Raw genomic sequence first — 23,919 nt, forward strand, 5'->3', positions numbered from 1 at the left:
CACATACAGGACTATCCCAAAACAATCACAGAGTCATTCTCTTCCAAATATTTTTTATTGAAATGACAATAAAATAAAAAAAGAACAGTGATCACTTTAACCAAACTTTTACTTTACAAATATAAAAATATAACCAAAACTTGTTTCTTTTATACATTTCCCATAAACGTAATACCAGAAAAGTTCTCAAAGCCAAACTATAAATGATGCTTGTATACTATGATATAAACACAATAACCAAAAGTTTAAATTTCTAAATACATGACCTTTCCATCAACAGAACAGCATAATCAATATATCTTCCCAATTTATCTCTATTTTTACGATATGATCCATTACTAAAATACAAAATACACCTAAACTGGCCCAATCTAGACTTACCTAGGTTTTAGTAAGTTTTTCCCCACAAAAACAAGCTTAATAAATATAATACAAGCTAATATTAAAATGTGTTTTATGGCTCAAATCAAATTACAGTATTAAGTTTCTCATCACGATTTGAACAACAAAAGCAAACTGCTTGAAATGAGTCCAGTTTAACCCAAATAGTCAATGATGTATAACAAGTGGGGTAAGTATGGGAAAATCAAATCTTATGCTACAGAAAGTTGACTTATACTACAGTCAACAACCACTAAGCCTTCTTTGGCAATGAAACTTACAAAACTGCAAACTCTGAAGCAGTCTCAGTGATTGGCACATACTGTTCCAAACACTATGAACTACAGTAAAAACATTAAGTTTGAGGATGGAAAAGCTACCCCAAGCATTTCATCTCAAGTGACTGAACAAGTACTGTAAAAATAAAGTCATTAAAAAGCCGAGAGCATAAGAGCACAACATTTAAGGAAGGGAATTTTAAGCCGATTGCTTGCTGGCCTGTTGAATTTGAAGTACTTCTACCTCTCACTTCTAATTAAACATGGACGAAAACAGACTGGCTAATTTGGTTACACTTCGTCCAAATACAATGTTAACTTAATGGAACCCTTAAATATCCAAAATAATAAGTGAATGCTAGTTATAAGACAATAAAAAGTTTAAAATTCTTCCAAATGTGCTGTTAACAGTACAAATTCAAGTGCAGAATTATTATGCCATTTTAAGTATTATATACTTTTTTAAAAAATCACAATGGTCTTCCATCACATGGCGAAAAAACAAATTTCACTCTTCTCCAAAGGGGTAAGTCCATCCTAAAGGTAACTACAAACAATTGTGTAAAACTTTATAGTTTTTTCCCCCAATCTATTCAACATATTCCAGTGTCATTTAGTAGTTTTATATAGAATCTGCACTATACTTGGATTACTCAGGGAAAATAAGATGACATATATTGTAGTTTTAGAACGCAAATGAGAGCTTTCATTTTAGACAAATGTACAACATAGGAGCCACTAAAAAATATGGGTCTATTAATCAAGAGCCCATTTCAAAATGATTCAGCATTTAGTATGTAGATCTGGAATGCAGAGTTTCTGGAAGTATTAGAACTTACGTATCAAAAGAACTTAGTGTTAAACAGTGCACTTATACCCTCTTCTAATACTGTAGACATCTACCAACCAGATTTGATTTCCCCTAGTTCTATTATTTCCATCAGAAAACCAAAAACAAATTATTGGGATCCACCTGTAACTGACCAGAGCAAAAAGTTTTTAAGACTTCCGTTTATGTGTTACGAATTTTACATTCAAAACCAGATCTCTTACATTCCAAGGTTAGTAACCCAGCCATCCTGAATCAAAGGCTTTTCTCAACTAGGCCTTAGTGTATGGATGACTGGCTCATGTACTTACTGTATATTGGGAAGAAGTGAAAAAGTGGGAAGTGAAGAATTTGTCAAAGTTACAAAGAACATGAGTGGCCTCAAATCAGATGACTCTTCAACTCAAACACTCCTTACTGAGAGCACTTTATAAAACACACAACAAAAAGTCTACCTCTCTCTATCCTCCCCAAACTGCAAAAGTGAACATCTGAAATGTGGCCACTGTAGCTTTTCCCTCAGAAGCAATCATGGAAGGTGAGCTGAATCAATCCATCTTCATATCCACTTCCTCCAATCTAAAGGTCTTGCTCCCTGATCTAAAGGAATAGCTGAAGGATGCAGCTAATGGATGAGCTTACCAGCAAAATACATGAGAAATATGCTAATGTAGGCTAGAGGGGTAGGACTGTTAGGGGCAGGAGGGAAAAGGACAATTCACAGAACTAGTGGCTTTTTCAAAGGAAATCAGGGGGCATTTTTGGTCATGGGGACTGGTACTCACCTACCACTAAGGACACGCACAGTTACTCACTACTTAACTACCATGTGAGGGTTTGGCATGACCCCAACTAAAAACACTTGAGTGTTTATTAATATAATTGCTCAGCTACACTTGGCCTGATTTTCTCAAGTATCATATACCTTTGTCATCACCCAATATTCAGGAAAATAGCCCTGTGACTGGTACCATACTAATCAAAAGTTCATTCCTATTAAAAACCCTTTTTTCCTTAAGTAGCTACATCTGGCAAGATTCCTTTTTACATTAAGCCTACAGTCAAGTCTATAATAAGGCATACACACTACACTTTGATCATTAAATAACGACACAACCAGCAAACTCCTTTGCTCTAATATTTTTTATTCCCTCAAATTTGATCTGAATTTATCAGTACTTTTTAAAGTTTTTAAAATTTTGTATTTTTCTCTTAACCTGACAAAATCTGTCCTCTGCCTTACCCCCAGTTTTTGGTTGATTCACATTATTCCAAAAATATTTTCGAAGGCTCCGTCATTTGCTAAAACCAAATTTTCTTCTCTATGTATATAACTTCAAGTTAATTGAATATTTGTGCAATCTCAGAGTTCAAAACCTAATACGTCCAATTTTAGAAATTTCCTTCACAGATCACTATTTTTACCATGGCTTTAAGAATAAGACACATAATTTTGCAACAGCACAAATAATTAATATCCCCATTATGTGAAGAAAACTGAGCTCTAAATGAGTCTCTTCTTATACCAATTCCTATGATTGCTGATCAAGCCAATTTTAATAGTTTCCTGTACGTTTAAGGTCTGTTGCTTGCAAACCAAGGCCTGGATGGTTATAAAATGTACTGGCCAGTGAATTATATTGGGAGTTCTCTGCAACACAATTCATTTAGGAGTTGCACCTTGGACTCAATCAGACAAACACAGTTTTCAAAAGTAATGGAAGCTCTTCATCATAAAAATATAATACAGTCTTGGAGTATGTGCCCAAGAATGGTATCAAAGCAAGGGTTCAATAAACTTGACTGACCTAAACCTGTCATTGTGTTGTAACATTCACCATCCTAAGGTGGAGGGAAAAATGATCCTTACCTACAAGAATTTTAGAAGTTTAATGAGAAATTAAAATAAAAAAAGAAGTCAATTTTCTTTAATGTTGTACAAAAAGTATGAGTAGAACCAAAAGTAAATAAACATTATCACATTTGTTTACACCACTATCTAGTTCTTCATATTAATTTTACTATTCAAACAAAAGAAAGTAGGTGGCAATTTAGGGATCGCAAAAGAGATAAAACCAAAAAAACTTTTCTACCACATTTATTCTACACTGTATATAGCTGTGCTCACAGAGACAAGCGGCTTCTTTTACTTCTCCACTGCGCAGGAATTCAGTTGTATATAAAATTGAACCTGAATTTTAAAAAGAACAATACCTTTATTAAAGACAGTACATACTACTTTCCACGTAAGATAAAGAAATTTATCTGGATGTTTCTACCCTCTCTTAACATGTCTGGCATTTTCTTTTTTTCCCCTTCAAATGCCTTTTTACCATCTTTGGCATTTTCTACACCAATTTTCTCCCACTGGTCACATCTTATGCATTAAAAACACTGTTGCTGAATACTTATAATAAAAAAATTAAGACTATAAATTTGATTAATTATCCACTATTAAGTTCCTTAATGCTGGAAAAGTTTCTACATGTCCTTATACTCTGACTACTCAGCACAGATACTGCACTTGGCAAGTAGCTGTTTGAATAAATAATATGACTCTTTTTCCCCCATATGCATTTCAACTTGTAATCTAGCAGGAGGCCCAAGTGGAGTGACAAAAGATAAAGTTTGATTAGTGACGAAGTAGAAAGAGCAATTTCATACTCAATAAGCTTTCACAAAAGGCCAATTTCACTAACATTTATTAAGTATGTACCAGATTACTGGCACTGTTGTAAGCATTTTATATGCATTATTTCACTTGGTCCTCACAATCCTCTGAAGTAGAGACTACTATCCCCATTTACAGATGAAGAAACAGTCAAATAGGTAAAATAGTTTGTTCCAAGGTCACATTGCCAGCAAGTATTGAGACTGTGATTCAAATCCAAACACTGACTGCAGAATCTACATTCATAACCACCATATTATTCTGCAATTCCTATCGATGGCTGGCTCTAATAGAGACCTCAACCAGTACAAGTCAGTTTTTAAAAAACTGCATTTCGGTCGGGCGCGGTGGCTCACGCCTGTAGTCCCAGCACTTTGGGAGGCTGAGACGGGCAGATCACGAGGTCAGGAGATCAAGATCATCCTGGCTAACAAGGTGAAACCCCGTCTCTACTAAAATACAAAAACAAAATTAGCCTGGCGTGGTGGCGGCGCCTGTAGTCTCAGTTACTCAGGAGGCTGAGGCAGGAGAATAGCGTGAACCCAGGAGGCGGAGCTTGCAGTGAGCTGAGATCATGCCACTGCACTCCAGCCTCGGCAACAGAGTGAGACTCTGTCTCAAAAAATAAAAAAATAAAAAAAATAAAAAACTGCATTTCTTATCACTCTAACTGCCTAAAGATTCAAACCCCATGTAAAAGTTCAGGACCTAATCCCACAAGCCTCAATGTGGGCCAAAATATAGTAAGTTTCAAAAAAGGAAAGAGAATATATTACACCAAGATATTCAATTTGCCACCTTTTTTTTTTTTTTAGATGGAGTCTCGCTCTGTCACTCAGGCTGGAGTGTAGTAGCGCGATCTCGGTTCACTGCAACCTCTGCCTCCTGGGTTCAAGCAATTCTCTGCCTCAGCCTGAGTAGCTGGGATTACAGGCGCCGGCCACCACACCTGGCTAATTTTTGTATTTTTAGTAGAGATGAGGTTTCACCATCTTGGCCAAGCTGGTCTTGAGCTCCCAACCTGGTGACACACCCACCTCAGCCTCCCAAAGTGCTGGGATTACAGGCATGAGCCACTGCATCCAGCCAATTTGCCACATTTTTATACAGACAACTCCACTCATGTTTACACACTGTTGACTATTTAACCATCTCTTCTTTGAATAAAGACATCAACCTTAACTCTTAAGAATATCAGAATTAGGGAAGAGCATTTGCACAAATACCAGAATGTCATGCCGAAACTTAATAGTCTGGGAATGGTATTAGTCACAATTCATCTATGGCTTGCACATGACCTAGGAGACTACTAGAATAGTTTCCTTAAAGACCAAAATTCATGAACCATACCTTCTCAAGTGGCTCAGAATATTTTAAATTTTACAGTTAATATGGATGAACCAAAAAATGTTCAACTTTCTGTACCTGCTCAACAGCTGAGGGAGACTAGAAATGATGGGTCCATATCCTGGTGCATTGTCATACAATTCAAACAATGGTGCAGCTACCAGCTTGTAATTTTTAGGGACTGCAAACAAGGCTAAAATAAAACAGAATTCATTATTATAAGTTCTTATATAATCACTGCTTCCATTTCATTTTTAAATTAATTACCAATTTTACATTTAACAAAAAGTTTAAGAAAAAAGATAATCTCATTAACACATTTTGGTTATGTCTTTTAAGGTACATTTCCTAGTCACAGATTTTAAACTAAAAGCATGGTGTGTATTTTTAGTTTTACAATAAACCCCAAATTCAAGGAACTTTGCGAAAAACACAAATAGAGGTATCCTTGAAATTACTGTACAGAAGTTTTTAGATGGTTACCTTCGAAAACAAACTAACTTACCTTTTTCTTGAAGCTGAACCAGAAACAACTTCTTATGTTCCTTAGGCTTTGTAATATGTGCAGGAATATATGGATACTGAAATTACAAATGAATACAACTTTAACATGTATTCCATGGCTTCATTTCTTTACATGCTTACTCCCCAGTATAGTATAAACTGTTGGGAGAAGCATACTACTTTCTGTTCTCTTTACCAGGACTTATCTAACAGATACACTAGTAAATAAATGCTTTAATGCATATAAAATAACAAGCAGTAAACCAGTCAACCATTCAAGATAAAATATGTAGTCACAGGATTTATAGCTTCAGATACTTACAACATAATGAAGTCTGATTTAATTAGTATCTTTAATAAAAGGCTTTTGTTTGTTTGTTTTTTGGGTTTTTTTTTGTTTTTTTTTTTGAGACAGTTTCGCTCTCGTTGCCCAGGCTGGAGTGCAATGGCGCAATCTCGGCTCACTGTAACCTCCGCCTGCCGGGTTCAAGTGATTCTCCTGCCTCAGCCTCCTGAGTAGCTGAGATTACATGCATGCGCCACCATGCCCAGCTAATTTTGTATTATTAGTAGAGGCAGGGTTTCTCCAGGCTGGTCTTGAACTCCCAACCTCAGGTGATCCGCCTGCCTCGGCCTCCCCAAGTGCTGGGATTACAGGTGTGAGCCATCATGCCTGGCCTAAAAGCTGTTTTGTTTTGTTTTGTTTTTAAATATATATATAGGCTGGGCACTGTGGTTCACGTCTATAATCCTAGCACTTTGAGAGGCCGAGGCAGGCAGATCATGAGGTCAGGAGATCGAGACCATCCTGGCTAACACGGTGAAACCCCGTCTCTACTAAAAATACAAAAAATTAGCCAGGCATGGTGGCGGGTACCTGTAGTCGCAGCTACTCGTGAGGTTAAGGCAGGAGAATGGCATGAACCCAGAAGGCAGAGCTTGCAGTGAGCTGAGACTGTGCCACTGCACTCCAGCCTGGGCAACAGAGCGAGACTCTGTCTCAAAAAAAAAAAAATAACCATCATCATATATACATATATATGTGTGTATCAGTACGTTAAACAGTCTAGAATCCTGATGTAGACCTGTTTACTACATTAAAAATTCAAATATAGCCTGTGAGGCATTTGACAAGATGCTTCTTGCTCCTCCTCCCAGCCCCAACCTCAAACCTCCCCGTATCCCAGGGTGCATGTTTCAGGAATACCAGAAGAGCAGTCTAAATGAAGTTTTGCCAGATGGGCAAAGCCAAAGCCATTTTACTCGATGAAATTTAGAGAATTTAAAGGGATGAAGAGAATCAGAGAGGGAAGTTGCTACCCGGGAAGGAAAAATTCTGACACAGAGAACAAAAAAAAAAAAGTCTAAGGGTTATACAATTCTTGTATAAATCCACAATACACTGAGAAATCTACTTTTGCTGTTGGAGTTGTATTTGAGCGGGGGAATTTAAAATTGCTGAAAACAGATAAAAGGGGAAAGTGAGATAAAAGCAGAAGCTGCCAAAAGGAGGTATTAGCATCATCCTCAATTTACATAGAAACGCATGCTAAGAGAGGCTAAGTATCTTTCCCAAGATTACTCAGCCAAGTTGTGAAGCCAAGATTTAACTGTATCTATTCAACTCTTATCTAATTATAAAAGCCTATGTTATTTTCCACTATGTTACTCATTGGCACCTAACCAGTATTCCAGTTAGAATAATTATATACTAGAGCCATCCCTAGGGTACAATGAATTGAGGCAATTGTCCCAGGCTTTGGAGGTTCCTTAAACTGTCATGAAAACCAGATACAATAACAGTCGCAGAGAAGTGAGAAGTGGCTTGAACAGCACAAGCTAAGAGATCTGTGGATCGCATACAACAAAAGTTCCCAAACCATGACCAAACAAAATGAGTAGCATTTCCCCAAATTTCCTCTGCTGTCAAGGCTACGTGTTCCTATTTTTTTAAGCCTTTCTTCTCTGGTCTTAATGTTTAAGTCGACTGTAGTTTATACAAAAAGACTGAGATAGGGAGATGATAGGCTCCTTTTCCACTGACACCTAACTAACACTCTAGGCTTCCTAAATAAATCAATACACTTACCTTATATTGAATACCACCAGGGCAAACTCTAGGCTTTAGTGAATGAAGGGAACTGTCCTAGGACAGTGGTAGGGGAGATGAGTGAGGATATTCAGAAAAGTTATCTGGAAAATGACTGGGGTCACTACTAAGGATTTTTCAATTAGATCAAGGGATGTTCAGAAAGCCGAAAAAAGTTTAGAATAATTGTACTATGTATCTTTGAACAAGTAACTTCACTGTTTCCATATGAAATTGTTCTTCCTTAAAGCCAAGATGTGTTCCTGGCAATTCTTAGTGAACACCAGCATCAGCTTCCACAGCTCCTATCTTCCTGTCCCTCTGCCATACGAGGGAGTCAGAAGCAAAAGAAAAGAACAGTCTTTTGCTTGGTTGATATTTTGTGCAGCGCTTGACCTGAAACATCTTGTCATGTAAAGGAGCTATAAAGTCATAGGGCTTTTTAATTTGCCTAAAGAATTCAGGATTCAACTTTAAGAAGTTCCACCATTAGCAAAAATAGGAATATTTGAGCATCAGTAACATTATCACTCATTATCGTGGATTAAAATATTTCAAATTATTTAAATCCAAAAGGTCATACTGACACTTTGAAGGTCAATGAAACATGTTTGTGTGTGTGTGTGTGTGCCCCCATTACACTACCTCCGATTTCAGGGCAGCTGTGTTTGAAAGGTATCAGAGAGTTCCCTGTTTGCTGCCACTGTCTCAACAAGCAATCAGACTCAACATGGAAGTGCAAGGGAGTTCATTATCCCATGGGGGATAGGAGTCCCTAGCCATCTATCTTTCTGACAATTACGAGGTACATTCCACATGGTTCCCAGTCCTTAACAGAACAAACCCAGTTGCCCACAGGTGTAAAAAGATCAGTAACATGCCCTGTCTTACTTCTGCTGCTTCTGGTCTCACTCTCCCTGTATTCTGCTGCTTCCTGGAATCACCTCTCAAATTGCCTGTACCCAAGTCTTGGTCTTATCCTCTCTTTTGAATAAAGTCAAGTCTTTAGATGATGGTAAGGAATTAAATCATTCTTCTGAAAAATGTTAAGTAAAGGAAAAGCAGCATATATTTTTTTTTCTACACAAACCACATACTTCAGTAGTACATAAGTTTCTTTTTACATGAGGATCACAACCCTTATGAATTCATAGACCAGGAAATGATCATCAATGAGCTGCTAACATTATAAAAAGAGACAACCAAATATTTTTAAATTCCTGATGGAAGTACACTATACCACTTGCGGTAGACTGCCTTAAGATGACCCCCAATGACTCCTGTTTCCTGGTATTCACTGCTTTGTGTAGTCCCTCCTACAGTGTACCAGGGTTGGCTTGTGTGACCAACAACATACTGCAGAAGTGATGGTATGCCACTGCCAAGATTAGGTTATCACAGACTAAGGGTTCCTACTTGGGCACTCCTCTAGCACTCTGTCTCTCACTATCTCTTGGAACACACAGCCTGGGGGAAGCCAGCTGCCTGAGAGTTGTCCTTTTAGAGATGTTCTCATGGCAAGGAACTGAGGGAGACCTTGAGACAACAGCCAGCAACACCTGAAGCAAAGCTTTAGTCTAACAGCCCAGATGAAACCGAGAAGTCTGCTAACACACAAGTGTAAGCTTGAGATCAGATACTTTAACCCCAGTTCTGCCTTATGATGCAGTCCCAACTGACAACTTGACTGTAACTTCATGAGAGAGCCTAAGCCAGAACCACCCTAAGCAACTCCCAGAGGCCGAAAGGCTGCTAAATTTTGAGGTAATTTGTTATGCGGCAATAGATAATATACCACCTATGACAAGCCTTATTACCCCTCCCCAAATTAACTGAGCCTGAATACAATTTCTCAATCTAACTATCAATTTGCATGACACACAGGGGAAATAACTACATATTCAACAACAACAGGGGAATGCAATCAGAATGGAAACATTCGCCTATTTTCATTAACAAATAAAATACAAGGGAAAAAAAGGTGCCAACTGTGTAAAAGAGACTTTAGAGACTATCCTAATCCAAACAAATTATAAAAAGAAAATTGAAATAATCAGGATATGTGAACAGTGACTATATATTTGACAATAATATGGAATTGTTTTAGTATGATAATGACAGAACTACGGTTGTTTTTAAAGAGATCCTTATCTTTTATGATTCACAATGAAATATTTACAATTGAAATGAATAGCTAGGATACGCTTCAAAATAATCCAAGATAAGGGCAGGAGAATGGTGCGGTGGAACAAGGGGCTGTGATGTGCTAACTGTTAAAGGCAGATAACGGGTAGCGCAAGTCATTCACTTTTACCATTCTCTCTTCTTTTGTATTTGTTCTATTTATTTATTTATTTTGAGAAGGAGTCTCGCTCTGTTGTCCAGGCTGGAGTGCAGTGACACAATCTCGGTTCACTGCAACTTCTGCCTCCCAGGTTCAAGCAATTCTCCTGCCTCAGCCTCCTGAGTAGCTGGGATTACAGGTTTGTACCACCAAACCCGGCTCATTTTTGTATTTTTTTAGTAGAGATGGGGTTTCGCCATGTTGGCCAGGCTGGTCTCAAACTCCTGACCTCAACAGGTGATCCACCCACCTTGGCCTCCCAAAGTGCTGGGATTACAGGCATAAGCCACCTTGCCCAGCCTTGTATTTGTTTTACATTTTCCTTTAAAATAAGAAGTGCTTGGCTTAATTTTGTAATTTAAATTAAGGAGGGAAGAAAAGAAAATTTCAAGTCAAATTCTACTTTAATCTTTTTTAAAGTGGCTAGAATTAAACGAGCTTTCTGCTTCCAAAATGCCTAGCAAATATAACTGAACACTAACCTGAGGAGGTTCAAAATTTGGTCTCCACCAGTTACCAATGCAGTCATCAATGACCCAGTCTTGCAAAACTCCATCCTGACGACCCAGTATCTGTCAAAAAGAAATAAGACAGCCAGTGAACAACTAAATATATGTACTCACGAATCCCCTTCTTCAGTGAAAAGAAAATTCTTAGCAGTGCTCCTAATAGAGACAAAGGGATAATATGCCTTCCATATAGATTTCATCTCTATAATCTGTTATTATAGATGTCACTCTGCCCAAGACATATAATATTAGTTCAAAATTGGCAAGCTAGTATTAACATAAAAACTGTGTTCAAAATTCAACTTTCATTTTTATTAATTTGTATAGCAGAACATTAAACTTATTTTAATCAAAGTCATACTCTACATATTTTAAGTGGCCAAAAACAGTTCCACAATGTTCATGGTGAGAAACTGCAGTTCTCTGTCCTGCTTCACCCATTCCCACTGGCTATAACTTTCAACTCTTGGTTGTTTTTCCCCTATTTGCTTCTATTTTTAAAGCGTTCTTCTTGGTCTTAAATAAACGGTTTATTTTAGGGTAGTTTTAGATTTACAGAAAACTTGCAAAACTTTAGCAGAGACTTCCCATATACCCCACACCCAGTTTCCCCTATTGTTAACATCTCACATTAGTAAGGCACATTTGTCAAACTAATCAACCAATACCAAGACAAGGTTATTAATTGAAGTCCATATATTATTCAGATATCCGTAATCTTTAACCTAATGTCCTTTTTCATTTTTCAGTCCCAGGATCCCATCTAAGATACCATATTACACTTAATCTTCATTTCTTCCAAGGTTCCTCTATATTGTGACAGCTTTTCATATTTTCCTTGTTTTTGATGATCTTGATAGTTTTGAGGAACACTGGTCAAGTATTTTGTAAAACATCCCTCAATTAACTGAGGTTATGAGCTTTTGGGAAGAAAAATAGAGGTAAAAGGGCCATTCTCATCACCATCATATCAAGGGTACACGCTGCATCAATGTGGCTTATCACTAATGCCAACCTCGATCACCTGGCTGAGGTACTGTTTATCAGGTTTCTTCAATGTAAAGTCATATTTTTCAAAACTTTTTTTTTTTTTTTTTGAGACGGAGTTTTGCTCGTTGCCCAGGCTGGAGTGCAATGGCACAATCCCGGCTCACTGCAACCTCCGCTGCCCAGGTTCAAGTGATTCTCCTAACTCAGCCTCGTGAGTAGCTGGGATTACAGGCACACACTACCATGCCCAGCTAATTTTTTGTCTTTTTAGTAGAGACGGGGTTTCACCCTGTTGTTCAGGCTGGTCTCAAACACCTGACCTCAGATGATCCGCCCGCCTCAGTCTCCCAGAGTGCTGGGCTTACAGGCATGAGCCACTGTGCCGGGCCTCAAAACCACATTTTTCTAAGAGATAGGGTCTTGCTCTGTCACTCAGGCTGGAGCGCAGTGACGCAATCATGGCTCACTATAACTCCTGGCCTCAAGCAATCTTCTGGCCTCAGGCCCACAAAGCACTGGGATTACAGGTGTGAGCCACCATGCCCAGCCAAAATATTCTTTTATGATGGTTTCTTGATTTTTCATTTTCATTTTATTTTTCTGAGACAGAGTCTCGCTCTGTTACCCAGGCTGGAGTACAGTGGTGCAATCTCGGCTCACTGCAACCTCCGCCTCCCGGGTCCAAGGGACTCTCCTGCCTCAGCCTCCCGAGTAGCTGGGACCACAGGTACCTGCCACCACACCCAGCTTTTTTGTATTTTTAGTAGAAATGGGGTTTCACCATGTTGGCCAGGATGGTCTCGATCTCTTGACCTCGTGATCCACCCACCTCGGCCTCCCAAAGTGCTGGGATTACAGGCGTGAGCCACCGCGCCCAGATTTTCATTTTAAAAACTTTTTTAAAAGCCTATAACCCTCTATTATGAATGAGAATTTAGATATTAAAATCACATGACCTAGTTATACTTTTTCTTCCAGCATCTTCCCATTATCAATATTTGGTTAAGTCAACATTCAGTATTTAAGTTAGTATGATCAGGTAGATCAGTCACAACAGAGTAACCATATCTCCTCACTTGTTCAATCTTCCTGTTCTTTAGTTAGTAACTTTCATTTCCTTTGCTATCACTAAATTCGTTTCCCACATTCTCCACGAGAATTTAAATTTCTTCTCAATTCAAATATCAATTGTCAGTTATTCTATTAATTTCATCTTTTCTAAGACATGTTTTTGTTTTTTTCAAGACAAGATCTCACTCTGTCACCCACGCTGGAGTGCAGTGGTGTGATCTCCACTCACTGCAACCTCCACCTCATGGGCTCAAGTGCTTCCCTCACCTCAGCCTCCCCTGTCCCCCAGCCTCCCGAGTAGCTGGGACTACAGGTGCAAGCCACCGCACGAGGCTAATTTTTCGCCATGTTGCCAAGGCTGGTCTCAAACTCCTAGGCTCAAGTGATCTGCCCATCTTGGCCTCCCTAAGTGCTGAAATTGCAGGCATGAGCCACCATACCCAGCCTAAGATACGTTTTTCTATCATCCTGCTGTAATCTGTACTTGATAGTCTCAACCCTGCTTCCCAGCTGGAGTCCTAGGGTTTCTCTTGGTCTCTCTCCTATGTTGTTAGATCTTAATATTTCTAATTCTCTATCTTCTTATTTTATTCCAGTTTGGGGGTGAACACCCTCTAGTAGCTTCCTGAGAAAAGGTACAAGAGATGAAATTTTTTGAAACTCTGCATGTACAGAAATAACTTTTACCCACACATTTGATTTATAGTTTGATTAGAAAATTCTTGGACAGAGATCATAGTCTCTCAAAATCACAAAGACAACACTCCACCATCCTTTAGCTTCCAGAATTATTTCTGGGTAGTTTAATGCAATTTCTGATTTTGATGTTTTGCATTTAACCTCTCTACTTACCAATCCTCCACCTCCCACTTTGGAAGCTTTTAGGATCTTTTTATTTGTTTGTAGGATCTAAAATTTCATGATGACATGCCTTTGCATGGATCTTTAAACATTCACTATAGAAGCAAGGCCAGTAGGCCTTTTCAATCTAAAAACTCATGCTCTTTGAGGTTTGAGAAATTTTCTCCAATTATGCTTTACTAATTCTTCCTTTACTCTGTTCTATTTATCTGTAGTTTATATTGGTCCTTCTAGAATGACCCACTAATTTTATCTTTTCTTACCTACATTCTATCATCTTTTCATTCTATTTTCTGGTAGAATGAAACTCTTAACTTTTTACTGAATTTTTTATCTCTTCCAACATTTTTTTAAATATCCATGAGGTTTTTGTTGGCTAAAATGCCTTTTTAACAGCACTGTTTCACAGATGCAAAATCTCCTCTTATTTAACCAAGAATATTAATCACAGTTTTGTCAATGGTTGAATTTACTGCTTCTGTTAAGGTCCTTTTGCTTCTTTTGATCTCTTTCTTGTTAAGAAGTTTTCTCCAAAAGCCTGGTGATATTTGGTTGTGTACTCACAAGGTAGAAGCAACAAGAGGCTTAATTGTCACCTCTGTGTGCATGAGTGATAGGACTACGATTTTTTTTTCTTTTTTTTTTTTGTAGACGAAGTCTTGCTCTGTTGCCCAGGCTGCTGTGCAGTGGCGTGATCTCGGTTCACTGCAACCTCCACCTCCTGGGTTCAACTGATTCTTCTGCCTCAGCCTCCTGAGTAGCTGGGATTACAGGCGCCCGCCACCACACCCGGCTAATTTTTTTTTTTATTTCAGTAGAGACGGGGTTTCACCATGTTGGTCAGGCTGTCTCTAACTCCTGACCTCGTGATCCACCCGCCTCGGCCTCCCAAAGTGCTGGGATTACAAATGTAAGCCACTGTGCCCGGTCCAGGACTACATTATTTCTATAGAAAATTCTTGCTTTGTTTTGGATATGGGTTGTCTCCCTGCCCCCAAACTCATGCTGAAATCTGATCCCCAATGTGACAGTGTTGGCAGGCAGGGCCTAGTGGAAGGTGTTTAAGTCATGGAGGTGGATCCTTCATTAATAGTTTTAATACCCTTCTGCCATCAGGAATGGATTAGTTCCCTGGAGACTGGGTTGTTCAAGAGCGTGGCTTCCCGGATTCACTCTTGCTTCCTCCCTTGCCATGTCATCATCTCTTTGCACATGCCCACTCCCATTTTGCTTTCTACCATGAGTGGAAGCAGCATGAAGCCCTCGCCAGCTACCCAATCTTGCCACCACAACTGGTGAGCCAAATAAATCTTTTTCTTTATAAATTACCCAGCCTCAGGTATTCTGTTATAGCAATATTAAACAGACTAAGACAGCTCCAAAATGGCAGTATCTGAAGTTTTTCTTGGACTGGTCACTTTTTCCAGAAACAAGATTTCCAACCCTCAGCCTGGGATATATAAATCTAATTGTTGGCTGGGCCTGGTGGCTCATGCACGTAATCCCAATGCTTTGGGAGGCTGAGATGGGAGGACTTCTTCAGGCCAGGAGTTTGCGACCAGCCTGGGCAACATAGCAAGATCTCTATAAAAAAATTTTTTTTAATTAGCCAGGCATCGTGGCACACACCTGCAGTCCTAGCTACTCAGGACGCTGAGGCAGGAAGATTGCTTGAGCCCAGGAGTTTGTGGTTACAGTGAGCTATGATCACACCACCATCCTCTAGCCTGAGGAACAGAGTGAGACCCTGTCTCTAAAAAAAATAAATAAGCTTAGACCGCGCACGGTGACTCACATCTATAATCCCAGCACTTTGGGAGGCCAAAGCAGGCAGATCACCTGAGGTCAGGAGTTTGAGACCAGCCTGGCCAACATGGTGAAACCCCATCTCTACTAAAAATACAAAAATTAGCTGGGCATGGCAGTGGGCACCTGTAATCCCAGCTACTCTGGAGGCTGAGGCAGGAGAATCGCTTGAACCCAGGAGGCAGAGGTTGCTGTGAGCAACCATTGCTCACACTGGATATCACACCACTGCACCCCAGCCTGGGCAACAAGAGCAAAACTCTGACTCAAAAAAAATTTTTTTAAAATAAGCCCAATTGTTAACATCCTGTCAGCCTAATAGAAGTCCAAGAGTCTGACTATTCAGAATGGGAACTCTTGCTTATTCTTCCCCATCCCCTAAACTTTTTTCATTGCTACCTGTTCTCTGATTCAATTACTACAGAGAATCAATCATCAGCCAGTCTTTGCCTAATTACAGAGTGGGGAAGACAATCTAGATACACAGATTGAACATCCCAATCTGAAACTCCAAAATCTCAAACTTTTTGAGCACTGAAATGATGTTCAAAGGAAATGCTCAGGCCGGGTACGGTGGCGCACGCCTGTAATCCCAGCACTTTGGAAGGCCAAGGAAGGCGGATCACCTGAGGTCAGGAGTTCCAGACCAGCCTGGCCAACATGGTGAAACCCCGTCTCCACTAAAACTACAAAAATTAACCAGGCATGGTGGCAGGTGCCTGTAATTCCATCTACTGGGGAGGGTGAGGCAGGAGAATCGCTTAAACCCGGGAGGTGGATGTTACAGTGAGCCGAGATTACACCATTGCACTCTAGCCTGGGTGACAAGAGAGAGACGTCGTCTCAAGAAAAAAAAAAAAAAAAAGGAAATGTTCATTGCAGCATTTCAAGTTTTGTATATGGGATGCTTAACTGGTAAGCATAATGCAAATATTCCAAAACCTGAAAAAAAATCCCAAATCCTAATCACTTTTTTTTAAATTTTTTTGCATATATAGTAGATGTATATATGTATGGGGTACACAAGATGTTTTGATACAGGCATGCAATGCATAATATTCACATCATGGAGAACAGGGTATCCACCCCCTCAAGCATTTATCCTTTGTGTTACAAACAATCCAATTATACTCTTTTAGTTATTTTAAAATTTACAATTAAGTGATTACTGACTATAATCACCCTATTGTGCTATCAAATAGTAGCTAAACACTTCTGGTCCCAAGCTCTCAGACAGGGAATACTCAACCTGTATAAATATACTTCATATATACTTTGAACCAGTCCAGTTTTCAGCCCATGCATGCCCCCACTTTCATAAGTACCTAGCACCTTCAGTTCCTCAGTCATTCTGGTACTCTGCAGTGTTGGATTCTGCCTGCCTGTCTGTTGGACTAAGGTTTCTGCCAAGTTAGTTATAATTTGCCCATCTGTTTTCCAGTTTCCAAAAATTTTGCTTTTGTGAGTCTCTCATTTTGCACTCCCTCAATCCTACTGCACTTACATCTTTGTACCAGACATTACATAAATGGAAGTCCAAGCACAGTAAATGTTTAAGAGTTATAATACATTTTTAGAAATACTAGAAAGACAAACCAATAGGTCAAAAGTAGGAGAATTACAGGTGACTTTAGTTTTGTTTCTCCTTTGCTTTTCTGTGTTTGCCAAGCTTTTTGCACAGAGAATGTATGAGTTTTGTAAAGGGGGCAGGCGGCAACTGCATGTTAAAGAAGAAAACAAACATTGAAAACAACTTACAGTCTCAAAATCCTCAGTATCTATGCATTTGGCCCCAAGTCTTTACATGCAGGCATTACAATGATTTTTTAAAAGTAGAATAATTTGGGCAAAGTCTAAAAAATATGTGAAAAAAGTGAAAACACAGGCGTCTTTCTCTTTTCAAAATTCCATAGAGGCCTACTCTTGAACAAAACTACCTGCATTCAAACCTCTAGCTCTACAACACACTAGCTATATAACAAGAAGTAATTTAAACTTATTAATATCTGCTTCCTAGAGTTGTGGTGGTGATTAAAGGAATTAGCACATGTAAAGCACTTAGAACAGTGTCTAGCACAGTAATACTTAAATGTCAGTTTTTATCATTGCTGTGACACAGTTTAACATTTTAAAAATTGAAGTAAGTGTAAGTTCAACTTGTAAAAAAAATCAACATTGTACTAACATTCTGGGGTTTAAGTTGTATTTATTGAAAACTCAATATTCCAAAATAAACATCCTTTTTACAAGACATTAAAAGCCAAATTAACTATTAAGTTGATGGTATGCAAAGTTAGGTTAAACAGAAAAATACCTCTGTCATTAAGCGTTTTAGTCCTTCAACTTCATCTTCTCCTGGGTTAAGTTCACCACCAGGTCTGTATAAAAGTTAAGAATTTCAGCTTTCAACTTAATGCAATTTGGAGATAACAAAGAACACAATAAATGTTATGTCTATCAAGTCACTAAGTAACATATTTCAGTGTAATAAGGCAATCAAAACAAGTATCAAAGTGAAGGGGGAGAATATGCTTGAATTCATGTCAATTCCCCAGACTAACAGTATACAAACCCTAGGTTTTTTTCCTCTTTGTATATATTTATTTTTATTTTATTGTCGATTCAAGGGGTACATGTACAAGTTTATTACATAGGTATATTGTGTAATGCTAAGGTTTAGGCTTCTAGTGAACCAATCACCAAAACAGTGAACATAACATCTAACAGGAAGTATTTCAACTCTCGCCTCTCCCTCCCGCTCCCCACCTTTGGAGTATACAGTGTTCATTTTTTCCAACTTTATGTCCATATGTACCCATCACATAAACCCTAGTTTTAAACCAACAGAATACATAACATAGCACAAACATAAACAAAATTGCTAACCACCAGTCCATCCCAATCTCGTCTCTGGAAGCTATCTGATGATAATGGAGTCTAGAAATGCCCAGAGAGGAATGGATCATATTCTTTAGGCCTAAACAATGGGACACTTTTTCAAGAGCGCCATCTAAGTATTGGAGACCTTTCTTTTTGGTATAATCTAGTCAAATAGTTGTGGATCAAATGTTTGAGAGATGCAGGAGCTTAAATGACAAAAAAATAAACTGTTATCCACAAAAACCTAAGTCATCTTAAGAATAGGAAATGCAAATCATACCAAGAAAGAAATACCAATTGTTCTTGGTGATGCTACAATGACATCTAGACATTGATCTTGAACTCAACTATTCCACAGGGTTTCTACCAAGCTCAATCACTAACATCGACAACATATAGAAACACGCAGATTACTAGTTAGGAAAATAAACGAGCACCGCAATGGAGAAAAATTACTCGTGATTTTCTCTTTTTAAAGACATCATTAACAGCAGTGTTTGTTGAAATAAATGACCGAGGGCTAAAATTGTAGTCCACAGCTGCATAAACAGCAATCCTACTAAAAACTGTCTTGCTGTTAATTTCCAACACTACTTACAGTTTGAAGAAAGTTGTTCCCAGCTGTAGCAGTAACACATGGGGTAGCCGGTGCTCATGTACAATCAGAACCCCTTCTACAGTCCTCCTCATTCCAATTTTATCAAATTCTTCCCTCATGCGCTGAAATCTGGCTGCCACAGAGCTGTCCTTCTCATAGAGGGGCTCTTTTGTACCAAAAGTATAATTGGTAAGAGGGTACCTGTGATCCAAAGACAAACATCTAACATGAGAACTGAAGAATATAATTTACCATGACAGACATTAGCATAAAGAAACCACAGTACAAAAAAAAAGTGCATATGTTGTACTCAGAGACACAGGATTTGTACAGTTACATAACTAAAGTTAATGAGACAGTAGAGATTGGAATCTTGTTCTCTGGACTCTTAAAGCCAGAGCTTCCGGCCGGGCGCGGTGGCTCAAGCCTGTAATCCCAGCACTTTGGGAGGCCGAGACGGGCGGATCACGAGGTCAGGAGATCGAGACCATCCTGGCTAACACGGTGAAACCCCGTCTCTACTAAAAAAAAAAAATACAGAAAACTAGCCGGGCGAAGTGGCGGGCGCCTGTAGTCCCAGCTACTTGGGAGGCTGAGACAGGAGAATGGCGTGAACCCGGGAGGCGGAGCTTGCAGTGAGCTGAGATCCCGCCACTGCACTCCAGCCTGGGCGGTGGCTCAAGCCTGTAATCCCAGCACTTTGGGAGGCCGAGGCGGGCGGATCACAAGGTCAGGAGATCGAGACCACAGTGAAACCCCGTCTCTACTAAAAATACAAAAAATTAGCCGGGCGCGGTGGCGGGCGCCTGTAGTCCTAGCTACTCAGGAGGCTGAGGCAGGAGAATGGCGTGAACCCAGGAGGCGGAGCTTGCAGTGAGCCGAGATCGCGCCACTGCACTCCAGCCTGGGCAACAGCGTGAGACTCCGTCTCAAAAAAAAAAAAAAAAAAAAGCCAGAGCTTCCATGAGATCAAGCTACTCCTCCATACTTTAACTTTCAAGTGTAGATAACACTATCCTTAAATGCTTAGAGAAATGGTTATCTGAACATTAGTAATCCTCTGGTTTTAGACCATGGCTGCTATTCCAACAAGACCAATTTGGCTAATAATTAATGTCCCCCTGCATTCCTCTGACTACTAATCTAATCAGAAAGTTTTAATTATGGGTGCTAATGGCTAATCTCTTTTTTCTAAAACTAAGCCACCACTTTTCATCAACATCCCTCCAGTTATTTTCTATTTCTCTCAGTCAACTATCCTCAGATTTTTCTTGCACCACAGCCTTTCCTTTTCACAGCAACTCTTCTACTTTCTCTTTCTGTCCTCTAACCCTATTTACTAGCCTTGGGCATTTATTCTATTCAGTCTCCTTATTGTTTCCTTCTCCTCATCTGAATCTTCTACCCACCCCTTTACCAAGAATTTAAAATATGGCTCAAACTGTTAAAGACAGTTTTCATCTTGCCTAATAAGGATCAAATTTTTCTTTAAAGATACTTAAAAATTCCATACTTATATGTCGTACGCCCTTAATTAAAGCCTTACAGCAAGAAGCCTTTGAGTAAGAATTTACGCCACATTTGCCCACCTATAGTATCTATTCTACCAAAAGCCCTTGACATTAATAGTCAACATTATTGCATCTACTACACTCAGCCATTCTTGAAAGGGGAAAAAAATCAAGGTTGCCAAAACTTTAAAAATTACTTTAAGGCCGGGCGCAGTGGCTCAAGCCTGTAATCCCAGCACTTTGGGAGGCCAAGACGGGCGGATCACGAGTTCAGGAGATCGAGACCATCCTGGCTAACACGGTGAAACCCCGTCTCTACTAAAATACAAAAAAAAAAAATTAGCCGGGCGAGGTGGCGGGCGCCTGTACTCCCAGCTACTCGGGAGGCTGAGGCAGGAGAATGGCGTGAACCCGGGAGGCGGGGCTTGCAGTGAGCTGAGATCCGGCCACTGCACTCCAGCCTGGGCAACAGAGCTAGACTCCGTCTCAAAAAAAAAAAAAAAAAAAAAAAATTAATTTCAGAAGCCAAGTTCTAGGCATATGAAAAAGCTATAAAAGAATTAAAATATACCATTTCAAGGATGCTTTAAAGATTTAAAGAACATCCCCAGTAGACCCAAGGCTAAATCTAACACCATCATCCATAGCAGCGGCAGATATGCTACACAGCACGATGTGCCAGGCAATTTTTTCAAACGCTTTACATATATTAACATTTAATTCTCACAACCTGAGTTAGAAAGAATTAAGGATAGCCATTACACATCTCTGTTGCAAGAGCCAGCTCCAATATATCAGTAATGTCAAGATGAAATGTCAGAATTTTCACCTGTGAAATCAGAGTGCCAGCCCAGACATACATATTGTTCTCATCATACTGTGAGCTTCATAAAGCAGGGGCTACACCTTACTTCCTCACCACTGTATATCCAGTATTGTGCACAGTGCCTGGCACAAAGTAGGCATTCATGCAATATTTCCTGAAAGAAAATATACTGGGGAGGCCGGGTGCGGTGGCTCAAGCCTGTAATCCCAGCACTTTGGGAGGCCGAGACGGGCGGATCACGAGGTCAGGAGATCGAGACCATCTTGGCTAACCCGGTGAAACCCCGTCTCTACTAAAAAATACAAAAAACTAGCCGGGCGAGGTGGCGGGCGCCTGTAGTCCCAGCTACTCAGGAGGCTGAGGCCGGAGAATGGCGTAAACCCGGGAGGCGGAGCTTGCAGTGAGCTGAGATCCGGCCACTGCACTCCAGCCTGGGTGACAGAGCGAGACTCCGTCTCAAAAAAAAAAAAAAAAAAAAAAAAAAAAAAAGAAAATATACTGGGGAGAGCGCATTTGTTTTCAACTTAATATTAACTCAGGTGAACTTAAGTTCACAACACAATGATTATTTCTGAATATTTATATTTATATAGGAGAAGAAATGTACTGTAAATCAACCCATAATTTTAATAGAGCGAAGATTAAAATCTTGCTGAAAGCTAACTATTTTGCCAAGTTAATTCTACATAATGGCTTGGTGCAAATTAATTCAGTAATCAAGACAAAACAAGAAAAGACTGTGGGTTTTAGCTCTAATCACCACTGAAAGTAACCCAGAAGCTGTGCTTTCATACTTTTAAAAAGGATAACATTTGCCTTTACCATTTGATGGATTTTTTTCTTAATTTTTAAAAACATTTTTGTAGAGACAGCCTATGTTGCCCAGACTTGTCTACAACTCCCGGCCTCAAGTGATCCTCCCACCTCGGCCTCCCAAGGTGCTGGGATTACAGTCTTGAGCCGCCACTCCTGAGGACTTTTATACACACAACTATCGACTAATTCCAGATTTTATAAACCCAGCATTTCCATCATCTAAATTTCCAAGCCAACACATTTTACAAAATAAAACAATGTTAACCATCTTTTCAACTTCAAATCACTTTGGTTGGCGGACGGAGAGAGAACGTCCATTTATTTTAATATAAAACAAGAGAAACACCTAAACTGCCCTACGAAAACATCAATACCACCAAATCCTTGCACTTGTACACAGACTGGCATAAACTGGCCACTTTCCTCCATCAGGAAAATAGAGGCACCACGTTGCCTCGAAAACAAATCCTCAGACACGATTTTAAAAAGCATTACTGACAATTTCTTCAGACATCTCAAACGTCAATTACCTGCTACAGCGAGTCTGCTGCTGAGAGTGACCTTGAAATGCAATGGTTTCAAGTGTTGAAACGGAAAGGTGTTGAAAATAAAACACAGCCCACAATGGGTTTTCTGGTACAAACATTCTGGTTCCCTCCAGTCTGAAAGCCCAACCATAGCAGCATCCTTACTCCCAAGGAGGGGCCTACTTGGGGTGCCTGGGATGCTGGCGTTGAGACATCATCAGACGACGCGAAGGCATAAGGCATGAGGCAGGGCAGACAGCCCTGAGCACATGAATAACATGTGTTGTATTCATAAACCGAAATATTTAAGTAGCAATTAAAAGGAAAAAAACTAGACCTAGGCATTACAGCTGGATCTCGAAAGCTTACTGTCAGAGTGAAATGTGCAAAAATGATACTAGGTTATACCATTCGTACCACATCAACAATCACAAAGCAATACCATATACGTGATGCCAAAGCATAAACATTTCACGGGAAGGATAAAACACACACACACACACACACACACACATTTTGAAGTTGGTTACCTCTGGAGAGGTGGGGAAAGGATGAGTTAAAAGCAAACTCCGTTTTTCCCCATTATGACCGAATACATAGGATGGGAACAAGCCTTCCTTTACAGAAAAGGACTCTTAACTCCCGGAGGTAGGAGGATGAGAAAGGGGCCTGAGGGAGCGAGGAAGGCGCGCATCCGCCAGCGGGAGTTGGAGGCTGGGAGGTGCGGAGGCGTGAAGCAGGCCGAAAAGCCGGGGACGCGCGGGAGAGTCTGTAGGAGCGCTCACGAGAGAAATGCCCGCCAAGGCCGCCCCGCACTTACAGATTGATGGTGCGCTCCAGGGTGAGGGGCTTGGTCTGCTGGATGTACTTGTTGCCGAACTGAGTGACCCCCCGGGGCCAGCCGGTCTGCGAGCGATTGGGCGGTACCACAGACATGCTGGCGAGCTCCGGCGCTGGCGGCGAGCAGAAAGTGGGAGGCAGGGGAGACTTTCCCGGTGCGGGAAGCGGTTATCTGCAACCCCCTCAGCAGCTACCGCCCGCCATTAACAGGAGAGCGCAAGAGGAGGCGTAGGCACGCCGG

The 23,919-nt window shown here is 40.0% G+C and overlaps 1 protein-coding gene across 1 annotated transcript; it reads right to left on the bottom strand.

The window, feature by feature from the left end:
- Positions 1–36: 36 nt before the first annotated feature.
- On the bottom strand, positions 37–23,906 carry NUDT21 (nudix hydrolase 21). The gene is made up of 7 exons (XM_045382713.2): positions 23,659–23,906; positions 19,159–19,359; positions 17,995–18,058; positions 10,926–11,015; positions 6,012–6,087; positions 5,585–5,699; positions 37–3,679 (listed from the first exon to the last, which is right to left on the bottom strand). Exons 1-7 carry the CDS (start codon positions 23,772–23,774, stop codon positions 3,658–3,660), a joined length of 684 nt encoding a protein of 227 aa, XP_045238648.1. The 5' UTR covers positions 23,775–23,906; the 3' UTR covers positions 37–3,657.
- Positions 23,907–23,919: the final 13 nt, after the last annotated feature.

This window comes from Macaca fascicularis, chromosome 20, assembly GCF_037993035.2.
Source record: "Macaca fascicularis isolate 582-1 chromosome 20, T2T-MFA8v1.1".
Lineage (NCBI taxonomy): Eukaryota > Metazoa > Chordata > Mammalia > Primates > Cercopithecidae > Macaca > Macaca fascicularis.

Bases quoted from the DNA above. Each gene is read 5' to 3' on its own strand.
- NUDT21 (XM_045382713.2), bottom strand. From the start codon at position 23,774: ATGTCTGTGGTACCGCCCAATCGCTCGCAGACCGGCTGGCCCCGGGGG. The intron at 19,360-23,658 runs GTAAGTGCGGGG...TTTGGATCACAG, and splicing joins CTGGAGCGCACCATCAATCT to GTACCCTCTTACCAATTATA. The intron at 5,700-6,011 runs GTAAGTTAGTTT...GTTTTATTTTAG, and splicing joins GGTTCAGCTTCAAGAAAAAG to CCTTGTTTGCAGTCCCTAAA.